Source organism: Lynx canadensis, chromosome D2, assembly GCF_007474595.2.
Source record: "Lynx canadensis isolate LIC74 chromosome D2, mLynCan4.pri.v2, whole genome shotgun sequence".
Taxonomy (NCBI): Eukaryota; Metazoa; Chordata; class Mammalia; order Carnivora; family Felidae; genus Lynx; species Lynx canadensis.
The window spans coordinates 4,708,828-4,726,478 of record NC_044313.2 but is presented as its reverse complement, the minus strand read 5'-3'; the positions used below and the strand labels follow the sequence as shown (position 1 = coordinate 4,726,478).

At 47.9% G+C, this 17,651-nt stretch overlaps 1 protein-coding gene across 1 annotated transcript; it reads right to left on the bottom strand.

Moving 5' to 3' along the window:
- Positions 1-1,761: 1,761 nt before the first annotated feature.
- CLRN3 (clarin 3) lies at positions 1,762-14,340 on the bottom strand. The gene is made up of 3 exons (XM_030335264.1): positions 14,112-14,340; positions 7,580-7,759; positions 1,762-2,363 (listed from the first exon to the last, which is right to left on the bottom strand). Exons 1-3 carry the CDS (start codon positions 14,338-14,340, stop codon positions 2,083-2,085), a joined length of 690 nt encoding a protein of 229 aa, XP_030191124.1. The 3' UTR covers positions 1,762-2,082.
- Between the last annotated feature and the right edge of the window lie 3,311 nt (positions 14,341-17,651).

Genomic DNA, 17,651 nt, shown 5'->3' with positions numbered 1-17,651 from the left:
AGTCGGACGCTCAACCGACTGAGCCACCCAGGCGCCCCAAGGTTAAGTGATTTTAGAACAGCGAATTACGTCTATGTCCAAGAGTGGTCTGCAAACTCTGTTCTTCCTTAAGAAGATTTCTAAAGAACACACACACAGTTTCATTACCTTCTACCTCAGACATAGTGGGAGAGCCATGCTCTTTATCTCCAGAATTGTGCAAGCTAGTTCCCTGTATAGATTCCTGTTTTGAATGGTTCCTCATAGGTCATCTGTGATTTAAGGATTGAGATACTTTGTCCCCTAGCAAAACCAGGCTCTGCTCAAACGCTGAGATGAATAAATGCAGTCTTTATATCCTATAATGTCCTTTGCACCAGCACATGGTGGGGGTGCCTGCCTAGTTAGCAACCCATTTGCATGGAATTGTTACCCTTATCTGTTTTCTCTTCCACGACTTGCCTGCATTATCACACTCTGGTATAAAATTAAACCTTCAAAGAACATAAATGTTTTTAGCTTCAAAGAATTTAGAACATTTTCACTGTTGAGAATCATATTTTTAATGCGCTCAAAGTTGCACAAGTTAATTTATTGGAGTAACCTTGACTTCGGGGTGGGTGGTTATAGAGAACTGACTTTTCAGAGAATGAGCACAGTTTTGTGACTAAGTACCTGTTTTATGTGGAATGTAACACCTGCTTTTGCAATGTCTGTCTTGACTTCTCAACAGTAAGCTCCGTGGGGGGCAGGTATCCGGGTTGGCACAGGACTGATCACATCACAGGTATTCAATTCATGTTTCTTGAATGAAAAAATATTATTTCTAAGACAGATTGTGAAAAAATAGAGGACAAGAAGGTCACGAATCCCTAATAGCTTCATACAGGATATATCTTTCCGTCCAAAGACACGACATTTTGTAAACTACACCGAGAGACTTCTGCTCTGTTTGGCTTTGGTTACGTCAAGACATGACAGAGTTATGATTTCAGAATCCTGTCCGTGTTCACTCTGACTGACTAGTGGGATATTCAAGCTCAAAAGATCCTCAAAGGGATTTTCTGGAAGAATATCGTACTGGCAAAGTAGGTCTAATCCATTTGGGAGCTCTCCTAAAATTTCCTAGTGGCCTGTTGTGTTCTCATGAGACTGTGAATCGATTCTATCCACCTGTTCTAGAGGGCAAACCGGCATCTGTGTTCTGCGTCTGCCCTGGCCTCGACTCGGGGAATGCCGGCAAGCCACGGTGCTCTAAGCCATGTATTGGCCTCTGGCTGGGCCGGATTCTGCTGGGGCTGACACACTCCCACCCAGGCAACCAGACTGTGTCAACGGCAAAGGGTCGGTTACCAGAACTTGTTGCAATGTGACATTTTCATTTTGACTAATTCACCGCAATCCTTCTAAACCAAAAATACATTTAGCTTCCCTAGTGTGAAGGCTGCAGGGCTATAATTTTTGTCTTTCTTCATCTTCTCACTTCCTAGTCTTTTCCATATAAAAACTGCACCCTGCCCCCTCAAAAATGGGTTTGAAGGTCATATATCAATACTCCTACCCGCCACTAATTTTGAATTTTGTCAGCAACTAGGGGTCCCGGGGACCAGGGAATTTACCCCAAAGTCTCACCCACCTTTTGCCTCCAACACCTGGTCCTGGAAAGATGAGTTCTGAATCCCTCTGTACCTGAAAGTCTTTGTTCATACAGTGGAATAAAAAATACCTGGTCCCTCCTGAGGAGGAGATCCTAGGTGCTAAAGTGCTTTGAGCTACTTAAAGTAAAGGTGCGTACCACAAACCTTTATTATCTTAGGGAGTGAGACCCGGCTGGAAGGATCCATGGTCTTGGAATCATTCTACCGCTTTGAACGCCGCATGGCCTGCAGACATTTCCCTTTCATCTTCCCCACCCTAGAGGGAAGAAACCTGGTCAAGGGTACATCATTTAAGGAGTGTCACGAGATACAAAACTATCACAAAGTGACAGCCAACCAGGGCTGCCCTTAACCATGCGGATTGCCCAGACAAGCTAGCCAGTAACCTCTCGGGGGCTGACGTACAACAGACTAGACATAACGATGAGACAACATAACATAGAGTTCAGAATAAAATTCCATCTCTGGGAGCGTATTCCATTGGCTTTCTCTGCTCCTGTTTCCGCTGGTGCCTGGCCTTCTGGTAGAAAACGATGATGACCACGGTGACAACACTTAGAAGAATGACGAGGAGCGTGAGCCAAAACGAGTAACCGTATCTGTGGGTCGTTCCTCTGTAGGTGGTTGTTGGATACAGTGGGTACAGCATCTGGGCCAGCTCTTCCGAGAGATGATTGGATTGTGTGTTGGCCACGAACAGTATCATGGTCAGGAAAACGAACAATGCTGGAAAGAAGATTCAGGTTCGTGAACAATATGAAGTGTTGTGATGCATTTTTCTCATGTCGCTTCCTTCCTTTCTTTTCTTTTTTTTAAAATTTAAATCCATGTTAGTTACCATACAGTGTAATAATGGTTTCAGGAGCAGAATTGAGTGATTCATCGCTTAGATATAACATGTCACTTTCTTTCTTAGTGGAACATGTGCTCTGTGGGCATTTATGGGATGGCTAGGTTACGGTCTTCTAGGTGTTAGGGTGTAAAAGAAACGTAAGAGACGAGCTAGATCCTAGGCGCGAGACGCTAAAGACAGTGCAGGCAGCGTCCGGCCAAGGGCAAACACGCAGCTCAAGCCCATCCCGAAGGGTCTGCTCCGCTGAGGGCGCGTCACATGGCCCCTCCCAGTGCACACAGAGCTGTGCTGAATGAACTGGGGAATGAGTAGACAGGAGAGTCAGAGGAAGCTTTCTAGAGAGGTCTGGATAGTTGACAAGGATTCAAAGAAGCTGGGAGGACACAGCATTGCAAGCAGAAGACACAGCCTACACAAACCCACCCGGGGACAGTGAGCTCAGAGCAGCTGGGACTGTGAGAGAGGACCCCACTGATGGGGAGCCGCTCCGAGGGTCCTGAGCACTGAATACAGAGGAGGAGATCACCGCAGGGAGCCCCAGACACTGGCTCGGAGGCTAGACTTTGATTCTGCACACGATGGAGTGTGGCGATTAACTGGGAAGGGTCTTCTCACTAAGCTCATTTTATTTTATTTTTATTCTGTTTAAAGTTTATTTATTTATTTTGAACGAGACAGAGGGAGTGCAAGTCGGGGAAGGGCAGAGAGAGGAGGAGACAGAGAATCCAAAGCAGGTTCTGCACTGTCAGCTTGGAGCCCGACGTGGGGCTCGAATTCACAAAACTGTGAGATAATGACCTGAGCCGAAAGCAAGAGTCAGGCGCTTAGCCGATCTGAGCGACCCAGGCACCCCATAAACTCATTTTAGAATGTTTTGTTTGTCTTATCGTCCCTTTTTTATTCTTCATAACGTCCTCCCCTGGAGAATGTGCCTTGGTATCGATTCTGGACAGCCACCTTGGCCCCCATGGAGAACAGAGTCCTGGAGTCAGAGAGAACTGGATTCCAGGGCTCTGGCCTCCTGGCCCCGGGTGACTTGTAAACTTCCCTGGACCTCTTTCCTAGCCTTCCAGAGGGGGTCAGCTGGAGGCAAAGAGAAGATTCAGATTCATGGTTGGTTGAACTAGGGCTGGGCTGGGAGTGGGGAGGGGGTGACGGCCAAAGGGCACGGGGTTCTCTCTGAACTGATACAATGTTCCAAGGCCGACGGAGGTGGCGTTTGCACATCTCTGGGAGCATTTACCCAACACTCGACAGACTTGGGGGGAGTGGTCAACGTGTCCTGGCTGCAGCCCACACCCGGGGACTTTCCCCAAGCCTCCAAAGGCTCTAGCTTGTGGGCTTTTGTGTGAGAAGAGTGCTCTGACTCTCCCCGATGGCAGACCTTCATCCTCAGTGTGACGGTTTCACTTCTCAATAATTTGTGCATCTGAGAGCCCTCTCCTCTGATGCTCTGTGCGTCTCACACTCCAATTAGCCTTCATTGCGCTCTTGTGAAAGTTCTTATGAAAACTTAGTCACAAAGGGGCGGGGTGAACACAGGGTTAACACACGTTTTCATTCGATGGAACGTGCTGGCTTTGGTTTGAACTGGGAGGGGCTGTTGCAGACAGGTGCTGACGTGAGCCCCTGTATGAAGGAGATGCCTCTCCTTGTCTCCTCTCCAGCCTTCGGGGACAGGGGATTCACAGAGGGATAAAGGGAGCCCCGAGGTAGAAGGGGGATCTCCCGAAGGCTCAGGACATTGTCGCCAGTCCTGGCCCGTCACCCTCAGTCCACGGGACCTGTCACATCACTTTCTGCTCTCTGGGTTCCTTGGCTGAGGATCAAATGTGTGGGGGAAGACAATCTGGAGAGTTCTCTCAGGCTCCAACATTCTCCTATGGTTATACCCACTATGGTCAGGGCTGGGCCACGCCGGGCCAGTGTGGTGCTAAAGGCAGGCTGGGGTCAGGGGACACAGGAGCCTGGGAGGTGACTGCAGGAGCCTGGGAGGTGACTGCAGGCGGAGACTCACGGAAAAGGAGTTTTCACTACCTTCCGCACAGCCCAAGCCTATGTGAAGACGATCGGGAGTCCCCAGAGGCAAACCCGGGGCAAAAGCCTGGCTTCTCAGAGCTCTGGGATCAAGAAGTCATGGGAGGCGTTCAGAGGAGGCCAGACACAAAGCCCAATGCCACAAAGCTCTCCCTGTGACCTCTGCCAGAATGCAGACCTTCTCCTGACACACGGATATCATCTCAGACTGTTTTCCTGCCTCCCCCGCAGACTCTTCTGTGTGTTCGAACTTGCCCCAAGCCGGGAAAGGAACGCCACACGACTCTCTCCCCGTCAGACCAAGCTTTGTTGTTACAAGTAGGTGGGGATGGAGGGGTTGAGGGGAAGGCCGCCGGCCTGGTGTTTTTCTTGTTTTCTTCCACAAACGTGCATCGGCCTCCACCACGTAAAGAGCCAGTGCATACTCAGCTGTGGAGACAGAGCCTAAAGCTCCAGCTTTACAGAAACAGGGTCTATGAGGCAATGGGCTTTGAGACCTGCAGGCTGTAGAGTGGCGACATCGTCCCGTTTTGTCCCTACGACCCCGTATCCAATCTAGGTCCTTATTTCCCTCTTGAAGACGCCCCCAGCCCCCGCTCCAAGGGGTCAGGCGTCCCAGCCGTTGGCTGAGTCAGCCAATGAGTTCAACTCCATGGAGGTTGTTCCAGGGCCGGGGAAGGACAATTCCAGGGAGAGTCAGATTTGGGGGAAAAGAAGTCCTTTCAGAAGAAAGGGGTTGTTGGCCAACATCCTGACTTTAAGGGGACCTGTCTGCTGTCTGCTGCTTAACACCAGAGAGAACACTGGGAAAATCAAGAGAGAAGCAACCTGCAAGGCATCTGTTCTGAGGGCGTGGGTCGAGACCCAGAATCCAGCTGCACCTGAAGCCACTGCCTTTTTTAGTTTCTTAATTACCTGAGCAAAAATTAAAATAATCTTTTTTTTTTTTTTTTTTTTTTTTTTTTACCCTGGCAAAGAGTGCCAATGAGCCCTGCCTTTGGTTTGACCGAGGTGAGTTGTAGTGGTAGAAAGAGCTTGGGGAAAGGAAGCCTGGCCTTTGGGTGAGGATATCTGAGTTTGTAAGCGAGTCCCTTAGCATGACTCTTGGGGAAAGCTGATGCAGGAACACTCATTCCACAGCACTGTGGGGCCTGGCCCACGGTGGATGCCCTTTAACTCGGGGGGTTGGCTTGTGTTTACCACCAGGTAATACAACCACAGGAAGAAAGGAAAGGGCAAGTCATGCATGAATGTGGCTAAAGCAGCCCAACCCCAATCCTCAGAGCCGAGGGGTGGGTATGCAGTGTGCCCGTACAGGCGTTCCTGGTTCCCGCCTCTGACCTGGCTTGCCGATTATGAATGGGACTCTTAAGAGCATCCCATTTGTGAGCGTCCAGCTGCTTGGATTTCCCCTGTTTCATGCCGTCTGGGGCTGGCTCCTCAACTATTAGTGTGAAGAAGGCGGAAGTGTCCTTACCACTTGGAGCTGCCTGGGCTCCAGCCAGGGCATCCTTTCCCACCCACCCTGCCCCCCAAGAGCCCTGTTCTTCTCCAGCACACCACTGCTGAGAGCCACAGCTCAGAGACCCGGGGACCTCTTCCCGCCACCTGAATCCGGCCTGTGCAAGGATGGCCTCTCACAGAAGGACAGAAGGAAGCAGCCCCGAGTCCTCCTTGAGGCTTCCTGATACCAGACCACCTTTCCTGTGCTGGAAAGTTCCGGGCCCGGGGTTAAAATGCACTACCTAGAACTTAGATGAAACCACATCCAGAGTCCTCCCAAGGGGAGGACAGACTTCTTCAGATCCTTTCTCGAGATCAGGTTTTCATGGTGGAGAGAGAGAGAAAGCAGAAGAAGCCTGGCCACCTGGCGAGGGCAAGGAGGCCCCCCACTGAGCAGGCCTTTGGGCATTTACGGCAGCTGCAGAGCCTGGCGAAAACCCAGCGAGAGCCACACACGCTGTGACTCAAGCTGGGATGCACTTCCCATCTGCGCTGCACCCCCCACCCCAGCCTGGACCAGTAAACAAGTAAAATAAGCCAGTCACACTGCACAGAATCAACCGGGGCTCACACATCACCCGCAAGAAGGGTGTTGGCCCCAGATCCTCTAAATGACCTTCTTTGCGGTCCTCTGTGGCACAGCCATACAGAGGTGTCATGTTTGGGTTCTAGCCCACATTGACTGTTGTTACTTGGAGGTGAGAAGGAGAGTAAATAAGTGTGTGTGTGTGTGTGTGACTGTGTGTACGTGTGTGCGTGTGTACATGTTTGTGTATGTGCATCTGTGTATGCATGCATGCACTTCTGTGTGTGTGCACATCTGTGTGTATGTGTTTAGATGTGTGCATATGTGTGGGTGTGCATGCATGCACATGGGTGTATGTGTGTGATCATACGTGCACATGTATGCATGTAGAAGTATGTGTTTGTGTGCATATATGTGTATACATTTGTGTGTGTGCACACCGATGTGTGTGTGTGCGCACCTGTGTATGTGTGTGCGCACACAACTGTGTATGTGTGCATGTGTGTGCATATCCATGTTGGTATGTGCATGCGTGTGCACACTTGTGTATGTATGTGTGTTTGTCACCGGTGTATGTATGAGCGTGTGTGTGTGTGTGTGTGTGCACCTCTATACCTTACACGGAACCCCACTTGGAGTTAAACACGCTACAGGAGTTTTGTTGTCACAGATGAATGTTTTGTGGACTTAGAAGCATCATGTTTAACTCCTTACGTTCTACACTCGAGAGCAGAGACTGGCATCTGTTACGCATTTTAACACATCACATCCTGCCCCCATCTGGCCCCTTGCCTCTCACCGGTGCATTTAAAACCATTTTATTTCCCAGGATGCTTAACAACGCTGCAGATGGGCAGAAGGAGAGCCCAGGCCGCAGCACGCAGCTTGGCACCTACTAGGTCTCCTCAGTTTCTACAGCCCGGCGGTGGCCACGTGGGCTCCTGTGTGTGCCAGATTCAGAGACGCAGAGACGCCGGGGACGTGCTTCCCAGCTGAGCGCCGGGTGCTCCCGGCGACACTCACCAGCAAGGCCACTCCAGGTGTACACGCCCACGGGCCCCAGGAATGTCTGGTAGGGGTTGCTGATGCTGTTGTAGAAGGTGAACCCGGAACTCAGCAGCGACGTGCACAGGCTGAGCACCAGCAGCAGGACGGCCACCAGGTGCAGCGTTCTTCGGGAAGAATTGTTCAACTTCTCTAGAACTAAAGCAGCGTTGGGTCAGCACGGAGCGCAAAATGCAAACCCCAGCCCTACAGACGGGAGGGCCGCTCCCCGCCACCCGGGTGGCTCTTGGACTCCATCCGCTTGGGCACCGGGGTTAGGAGCTGCAGGGGGCATCTCGGTGTGCGGGAGCAGGAAGGGGCGGGGCCTCACGATGCTCAGGCCCCCCTTGAATGTGTGTAACCACAGGACCGTCCCAATTTCAATTTCCCAGAGGAAAGAGGGTGCCCTCCTCGATAGAGCTGCTACAGGGCTGGACGGCCCTCCTCAGTGCGTTCTGGCCTCAGACGCCTCCCATGGGCATTTCCACATCATCACGGACAGTGTCCCCCCCGCTCAGAGCACTACGATGCTTCCACTTGGGGGAACTTACAGGAGGCCACTCTGAAAACCTGTGACAGAGAGGATCTGGTAGAGGCTGAGATTTCGGAGGTCGGCCCGTTACAGAGAAGGCCAGGAGGAGAGGAGCTGATGGTGACCAGGTAGCTGGCCCTGGAGACAGGCAGAGGACTGCTGTGTGGACAAGTGAGGTGTCTCCACACTTCCCGACTTCACTTCCCCGGAGCCGGAGAGGACCCAGGGCCCACGTGGCTCGAATGCATGCGGAGGATGGACCTTGGGTGAACCATCAGAATTCTCTCCGAGCTGAATTCCTCTGGGTCCTGACAGCATTTTATAAAACGCGCGTATATCTCTTACGTGCAGAGGGGCTCCAGACATGAATACGCACTCGTATCCGAAACACAGATGCCCTGGGCCCCTGGCCATCAGTTCCTGCTTTTGCCATCCTGCTGTTTCTAACCGCAACCAGCCACCCTCCCCGTGTCCCTGCTTCCTCTGCTCGCTCCTCTGTTTACGACACCAAACGACCGGTGACCGGAGGCACGTGTCCCCACGCTTACCTGTAACCCCAGCCAGGCACTTACAGAACGTCTCCAAAGGCTACCGGTGCGTTTTGGGGCCCCGGTGACTGCCACCACATCAACTAAAGTGTTTACCAAGATGTCCTGTGAAAGCCACGGCGACGTACAGAAAAAATAATCGGGGAAAAAGATTTCCGAGCTCCTAGTAACACGCTAACAAAATCCTTGGGAGTTGCCAGATGTAAGAACCGTGACTAGGGGGCTGGTAAGAGAAAGTAAAAGCCTTCTTCTTTCCCTTCCTGTTTCTCAGGCCCCTGGGAAAGAGCAGAGAGCCACTCAGAGCCTCACCACAGAGCAGCTTTAAAGAACAGAAACCAGAAGGGCCAGGAAAGATCCCTTGTCCCAGGGCTCGGGGGCCCCTTGTCTGTGTCTTTGGTCCCAATGCTTCAAAGAACAGGAGCCCCAGGGCCTTGTGCGCACCAGGGAGGAGCGTCCTAGCGGCAAGGGGCCCTCTCTTTGCAAGGTGTCTCCTTCTCATCACTGTGTCGCCTCAATTATTCGAAATCTCTTCATCATGCTGTGCCCAGATGCGTATCTCCAGGACTTCTGCCCAGAGTCCTGATGCTTCCTCTGGAGCAACACAGAATCCCCTTGCTCCGCTCTGCCTGACAGCCTTTCAGGTATTTGAAGAGAGATCGAAACCCCAGTGTGATTGACAGCCCGCGTCTCCGGAATGTTCTTTGTCAGGCATGATTCCAAAGCTCCTGCCAGCCTGACCCCAGCTCTGTACACACTTTACTCTGACTCCAAGCTTCAAAACATGCTGGCCAGAGGGCACAGCTCTCCCGGGGTCCGAACATCTACATTGCGAATTCAGATTTGTGGCTGTTAATCAGCCGTCCTCTAGGAGGGAGACAGACTTCCTGTCACTGGACAGTGGACAGCGAGAGGCTGCAGAAACCAAACTGGTGAAAACAAGAGCAGAGACTTGGACACCGCCCCGTGCAGCCCTGGGAGCCCTGTGGGGGAGCACAGAGGGCAGAAGAGGGGGGTTCCCAGCCCAGCGACATGGACACGATGACGTCACCGCCCCTGGCTGGAGAACATTTTGCTCCTCGGTGAGAGGCGGGCCTGAGAGCAAAGTTCACCTCCCACACGGCCAGTCCCCTTGTGCCCAGCGGTACCTGGACTTCTGCTAATGACCCACGGGCAGGGCCAAGTCCTTAGCACAGCTCTCTGTGTGACGCATCCCAGGTAAGAAATCTAATGACATAGGTTAAACTAAAAATGTGGTCCTTCCCGCCACCGCCGATTGCCTGGGTGGGGACGGCCAGGGTCCGATGGCCACCTGCCCTCCGGGCACCACACGCCCTCCAGGGCAGCCACTGGGGTCGGGCTGTTCTGAGGGCCCTGAGCTCAGGCTGAGATTTTCATTGCTCTCGGGTAGCACACACCTGCTTTGGAACTGGTGGATGACGACACCAGAGCAGGAGTAGGACAAAAACGGGAAGAAGGACACACGTATTCAGCGGTGCGGGGTCTGGAGAGTTTCCAGCCGTCACCACGAGGAAGCATTGCTCCTCCCTGGACACCAAGGAGGAAGCTCGAAGGTCTAATCAGAAATGTGCTGGGGACCAAACAAACTCGGTGTTTAGCCAATAAGAAATAATTTGGATACTTAACTAGAAAATAAGACATTTCAGTGTGGGGAAAATGCCACCTCTGAAGTGCCCTGGAGAATATTTCTGCTTTATACACTTATTAAATGCTGTAAATGGATGTACGTTTGCAAATGGTGAACATTCCTCTTGTTCAGAGTAAACTACAAAGTGACAGTCAGGTTAGGCTTTGTTTTAGACTCTTGGTAAGATCTAACTGACATGATTTTTCAAAAGGGAGTCAATTTGGAGCCTACTGACTCAGACTTTTCTTTGTATTGATGTAGCAATTTATCTTAATTTTAACTGCCGTATTTTAAAATTCTAGTTCAGCCTCTGAATATCCTGCCACACAGGTATGACAGCTATATCTCCCAGCCTCCTCCTTGCTCAGAACTCAGACAATGGAAGCTGGAAATTTGGGGAAAGTTAGCAAGAACGAAATAGAATAAACCCCCATAGCATCTGACAGCTGCTCGCTGCCTACGAAATTAGCAAATACATTCCGTTCTTTTCTCTTCCTTTTCAGGGCCAAGCGTTGGAATCAGGAAAACCACCTCACAATTGGAACTAATTGCCCAGATTCTGGCAACCTCAGGAAAGAGGCCATGGCCCCCACAGCTGGGAGGCAGAAATGTGCCGGGGGCCGCGGGCAGTGTGCAGAAATGGGTCATCTGGACATCCGGGCTTTCTGTGCATGGAGATTTAACCCTTCGGGACCCACTAGCCATCTGGTCCTTCTAGCTCTGGTTTTCCAGAAGTCCTCAGAACTCAGGGGAGAGCCAGTGGCTTTGTGGGTGGGTGAGAACTGCCACCACCCGCTCCTCAAACACCTGGTCACCAGGGAGCCTGGCCTGGTGGACCCCTCAGCCCGTGGACCACAGCGTACCCCTAACAGGCTGGGCCTTTGAGATCTTCCAAAAAGTCCCAGCTGGCATGCCGAGCCTCTGGGAAATGTATCTGGGTTCTCTCGGGGAGAGAAGGAGGGAGAGTGCATTTTCCACCCTTATGCTCCATCACCCAGCGTGGTCATGTCTCTGGGGACGAGTAACAAGTTGCTTGTCCTTGGAAAAGCATAGGTGTATACGGGGCGGGGTAGGCGAGTAGGAGTATTAAGGAAGAAATAAGCCTCTTTTGTTCATCTCCTTGCAATTCATTGATTTTTGCAGCAGATTTACTTTTTCTATTTATTGGTAGCTTGGGCCAATAGTGCAATTTTGGGTCCCCTGAGAACAAACTGGGTAGGTGGAGAAAAGAGACTGGTGGGCCAGTTGTTTGTTTGTTTGTTTGTTTGTTGTTGTTGTTTTGGGTGGGGGGGAAGGTTGCAGACTGGGTGAAATTCTCCCTTGCTCTCATAGCAACCTGCACCACCTGATTTCACTGATGGGGGCCTTTCTCTAGATAGAAGCTATGGTGAGTTGACCAAGGCCAGCAGCCATGTGCAATGCCTCTCATATCCCCGCCCCTCCCTCATGAAGCAGCTGCTCAGGGAAGTGTTTTGGACTGACATTCACGATCCAGAACTTTTGGAGTAGCAAAAGCCAGGTGCTTACTGGTAGACACAGGGCCTGTAACTCTTCACCTGGATGTTGAACAAACCTGGAGACCACTAGAAGAAGCTAGGACATGTCCTGGTCAGGCTGAGCTGCCCAAATAGTCTAGCGACACCTTGGAGAGTCTGCTTTCCAGGTTTGGCTGAATATTTCCCCCACCAGTTGACATATTGGTGGTGGATTCTTCCGGCATGTGGATATCAGCCACTGTCCCTTTATGCTGTGCTGTCATTTCCAAATCTACAGCCCCCGTCGGCACGATATGTTCAATCCCATGCCGAAATGTAGCAGAGCTTGGCAATAGTAACTATTCTTTGGAGATCTTCAGGCCAAGAAGCTGGCATGGTTGACATCTTATTAAATGGAGAGGTTAGCCCTTCACTGCTGGGGAAGGAAGTGGCATCTATGCAGATACTATTATACCGCCGACGATTGGTTGCTGATTTGAGATGAGCCCCAGGTGGTCATGGGAAACCAGCAGAGCAGCACCCCTTCCTCAGTCTCCAATTCTGCTCTCCAGGGAAAACATCCCTGGGTCTGCAGCGGCTGAACACCACGATATACGTCCCAGTTACATGACGTTTCCCTATCTTGGAGAACTGTGGAGTACTCCAAGTTCAAGGGTTGTAAAAAACCATCAGCAAGGAAGCCCCCATGGGCTCTGGGGAGCCCTTAGCAGACATGAGCTGGAGCAGCTGAACTGTGTGCCTTCACTGATCAGGACGTGGTTTATCTTCCACGGCACCTAGAGGCTGGCAGTGACTTCACGACATTGGAACGTGGCTCTGCAGTAACAGAGTAAAAGCAGAGAGCCAGGCAAAGCAAAGGCAAATGTGGGCCCTGAGCCTTCAGGATTGTCCCAGCCTACTCCCACCCCTGCCCTCTCCACTCCATGGTGCCCACTTCCCTCACACGGGGCTGCAGAGCCAGGCTGGGACCTACCCTTGCGGCCTCTGAGGTTCCCTGACACAGGGAAGCAGGGCTCTCCCTGAAGCCACGTCTCTCAAATTGGAGCCGACTGATTCCAAACAGACACAGCATGAAAATCAAAAAATTCGCAGGCTGCTATCACATATTTTAAAAAATGTTAAATGTGTCTGGAGATTCAGGAACTATGACACATTCTGGTTTTGAAAATGCTATTCACATCCTGAATGTGTGACTGAATCTTGGAAAGTCTTAGCTTCTGGGTGCCGCAAAGGGAATATTCCTCCTTTCCCTGAGAAGCTGAGGTCAGGGCTGGAGGGGGGGACGGGGAGGGAGGTGGCATTACTGACAGGCTGGAGGAGACGTTGCTTTTGCTAATGTCTTAAAAGACAAATTCTATAACTTGGAAATACAACCACGATGCTCAAACTCAGACTAAAGGCTTGAGTCTAAGGCTCCGACTCAAACTAAATATTACATTTGTACGAGATAGAAAACCATGCACACTTACAAGTCAAGAGGTAATGACTGTATCGGGCTGATAATGCCTGGCTACCTGTATGCAACACTGTTTAATGCAAGGTCAAGGTGCTGAATAAGTTACAAAGACCGCTCTTAATTTTTGAAAATGTAGTGGTATATGTTCAATCTTCAAAAGTCAAATAGGTAGCTAAATTCAACTTAGCATTCTCAGTGAATTTTTGTGTTCCACCCATCAAGAGAGGAGAGCATTATTATATAAGAAATCAGGAAAAAAAATGGGGCATTCCTACAAAACATGCAATTAATAGAATTAACAGAAATTTAGTACCAGGTCCGACAAAAATGAGATGTTTTGGAGGTAAAAATTCAAATTCGAATAGATTAAAGAAATGAACTGGAGATCTAAGAAGGAGAACCTGATCACATTTTCCACTTTAGTTTTTCCTTGCCACCAATGAAGTTCTGGACAGGGACTGTTACCCCATCAAAAATACCACCATCCATACGCATACTTTTCCTACTACCCTCCTATGTTGGATACCATATTCCTGCTACATATATTTAATTAATTAGTTACTTGTCAGTAGACTTGGTAATATCACTTAAACATCGCCTCTGCCAGAATTATGTGGACCACGGTGCTCATAGACACAACCAGAACCGAGGAAGCTAAAACAATAATGTGGTGAAGTTTCAAAATTAAAGATATATTTTCATACCTACAAGCCATCTCAACGCTTACAAGGAGATCATTTTTGAACAGTTCTTTGGCCCATAAGGAGGATGACTTGGGTCTTACCCAGCGAACACAGTCTCACTGCACCCCATTCAGATTAATTTATCATTTACCTTCAAAGCCTTTTTGTGATTCCTCAAGTCCATGACTGAATTCTTGGTGACTCTTGCCTTGAAAAAGTCCATAGGTGATAACAAGACTACCGTTTGAAGACGAGTCACTGATGGCAATTTGACTGCTGACCCATTCTTGAGTCCCGAGCATGGAACAGACTACGATGAATGACCCAAAGCTTGTAAAGAAGCTGGATAAAAACATCAGTGTTTTCTTCTTCGTAGGCATCTTCTCAGGAAAGTAGGGGTCCTAAGGTTAAAAAAATATCAAAGGTCTTTTGATAGTATTTTTGGACCCACTTGGAGTCCAGTATTTAGAAATGGAGTCGAATGCTTCTTATAAAATATGAAACCTTGCTCTTCATAGGAAGGAATATACCGAGGACCATTGGACTATGAACATGGCCATAAAGATTTACAGCGCCTGAACTTTGGTCTGGAGTAAGGGGTTGCTATGGTTACAGCCAACCAGTGGAAACAAGGGCTGGGCATGGTCTTCCTAAGGACTTCCTGGATCACACAATTAATTTATAACTCTTTGCCATGTGCCCTCTAAGCAAGTTCAGCCTACCATGTCAGGACAGAACTAGAATCCCTAAAAAAATGTGGATCTGTCCTTCAAAAATGTTGCTGATTCTAGCAGCCAACAACATAGACTTGCTTTACTGGTTAAGGACTTGACCCTAACAACAGTTCAAAAAGAACCCTAAGAAGATTAAGTCTTTGCTAAAGGCTCTACGGAACGAAAAGAGAAAAGTTTACAAGCTCCTTAGTTTTTGACTTTGCTGGAGAGATGCACGTTTGAAATTTCCTCTTCCAAACTAGACTGTATTTGCACGGTATTTAAATTATAACTTGAGAAGGTACATCTTTATTTGTCTTTCGTGCTCTGATGGAAATGGTTCTGAACATTCTGGCATTAGGGCTTTCTGCCACCTATCCATCCTCCCTGTTAAGCAACTAATGGTTTACCAATGCTCCTTTCTGTCTCTCAGAGAAACTCCCCCACGCTGCAAGCAGATCACTTCTCGAGATAATAAAAAGATGTCCACAACGTGTCTGTCTTCCTCTTTTTTATTGTGCTCTCTTATTACAAAGTAATATTGTGTAGGCACATTCGTGTCCAGTGCTATTCTGAATAGCACCAAACTTGTTTGTGGTGGAATGAGTCGGTTGTCTGTCTTTCTCCTGAGAGGAACTGGGCTGTGGGGGCTTCAGGACTCAGGACGTAATTGTTTCGCTCAACACTAGACCCCAAGGTCTGTCAAAGAGCAGATTCAGCCAATATTGGTTAAGTGAATTATTGGAGACACAAAAACAAATACTCCACTATCGTGGACACATATGCTGTTTCAGTTTTTAATTCACGATGGCCAATATATATATATTGGCCATATATATTTGTGTGTGTGTATATATATATATATATATATATATGTATATATATATATATATATATATACCGTGCATGAACATCCTTCTACATAAATCTTGTCTATATCTCTGGGTATCTCCTGGCTTAGATTTCTGGAAGTGAATCAGAGCACGTGAACTTTTACTGAAGCTGTTGCTTTTTGCTGCCCAGCTGCTCATTAGAAAAATTTGCAGTGATCTGACCACTCCCTCTTCACACAGCGAATGGCACGCTTTACTTGAGCTTCACAGCATTGCATAGTATCGGGAAAACTGTTTTTTCCCCCCAATTAAGTCTATTTATTTTGACTACATTTTTAAGGGATGGGACAGAATTTCAGAATTTTCAAATTACAACTTCAGCATGTTAAGGGGTGGGGCAGAATTTCCTTTTAGCCCGTTTTCTGAACATAATTTCGTATCGGGATATGCACATGAGATATGCTCATTACAAAAACTATATCGAATAGAAGTAATGGAAATAAAGACAAAAGCAATTGCGATTAAAAATTCACCCTAGGAGAAGTAATTCTGGTCAGCCTTGGGCAGAGACTTTTACCTCACACCTTCGTGTCTATGCATGCATTCATAATAAAACCAAGTTCTACTCTCTGTTGAACTCTAAAATGTGCTAGTACAAATCTCAGCAATTTTTCATGGGACTCCTCGTCAATCAGGTTTATCCTTGTATCAGGTGACCATAATTTACTTACACGTGTCTTTTTGGGGGGACGGTTTTGTTGCATTTTCACTGCTGTACCCACGATGTGATGAGATCCCTTACGCGTTGAATTTTGTTAGCCTTTCCAGGTGTTTCTTCCTGATGAATTCTTACCCCCAGAGCTGTTGAGTCAACAAATAGGTGCAGATCAGCAGAAAGTTTGGGCCAGTTTAAACATTGTGCACTTTGTGCGGGGACTTCATTTTCCCCCAGCCTCATCACCACATATTAGTACTGATCCTTTTAACCTTTTACAAGCTGGGAGAGGAGAAATAGGTCATTGGTGTTATTTTACAAGAAGAAGCAGTGATGATTAACTTATGTTAGTATGTTGATCATTCATTGGTGTTTCCGTTTTCACACATTTTCCATTGGCAGTGTTGGTTCATTTATTGTATGTAGAGATGCTATTTTGTATATGATTGATTGTACAGTAAGGGCATTAACCCGTGTCAACTCCACACGGCACATAGATGTACACGAATACATACGTACATTCATTTCAGCGTTTGCATTTCACATATTTGTAGGGTTTTTGCTTTTTTTAACATCTTTGAAAATGTTTTGCTTCCTGAAGTTAAAAATGTCTGTACAGTCAGTCAAATATTTGTCTTATTTGTCCTGGATTCGATATCTCAACTCCCAAGTAATGAGGCCTTCTGCATATTCAAACCAGCTCAAGTTTTCTTAAAAATGGAAAAGGGATGCACTTTGTAAGGACACATGGTTATATCACAGTTCCCAAGGGGAGGGGGACAATGAGAACTCAGGACGTCACCCCAAACTCGCAATTTCCATTTTCTCTGCTCCTTTCTACATATATTCCACTCTTCTGGGTTTATTTTTTCTATATTAAGTGTCGTTTTTTGCCATTATCAGATTTCTGTCCTTAGACTTACTTTGCTTTCCTCTTCCTAATTTTTTTTAAAAATAAATGTTTCATTTCCTTAATTATTTTGTTACTGGATTAATAATGAAAGTATTTAATACTGAATTTTCTTTTCAATGTAGGACTTTGGCCAGGTCCCATAGGTTTTAGGTAGAGTCTTTTGCAAACTGACATGTAACATTTTGAAATTGCAATTTTTGTTTCTTCCTTAATGAGGAATAAGTTTGTAAAATAATGATATGATAGTATAGTTTCTATTTTTTGTTATTTACTTTTGCTTTTCTATAATTTTGATAAAAGAATGTAGTCTTGCGATGTTTACTCTTTGCATTTTATTGATATTTTCTGTGTCAATTTATAAACCATTTATATAAACCTTTTGTAGCATTTCATGTCACTTGATGCTATTCCATTTTATGGATTTACCATCATTTATTTTTTAAGTTTATTTATCTGTTTTGAAAGAGAGAGAGAGAGGGCATGAAAGCAGGGGAGGTGAAGAGAGAGAGGGAGGCAG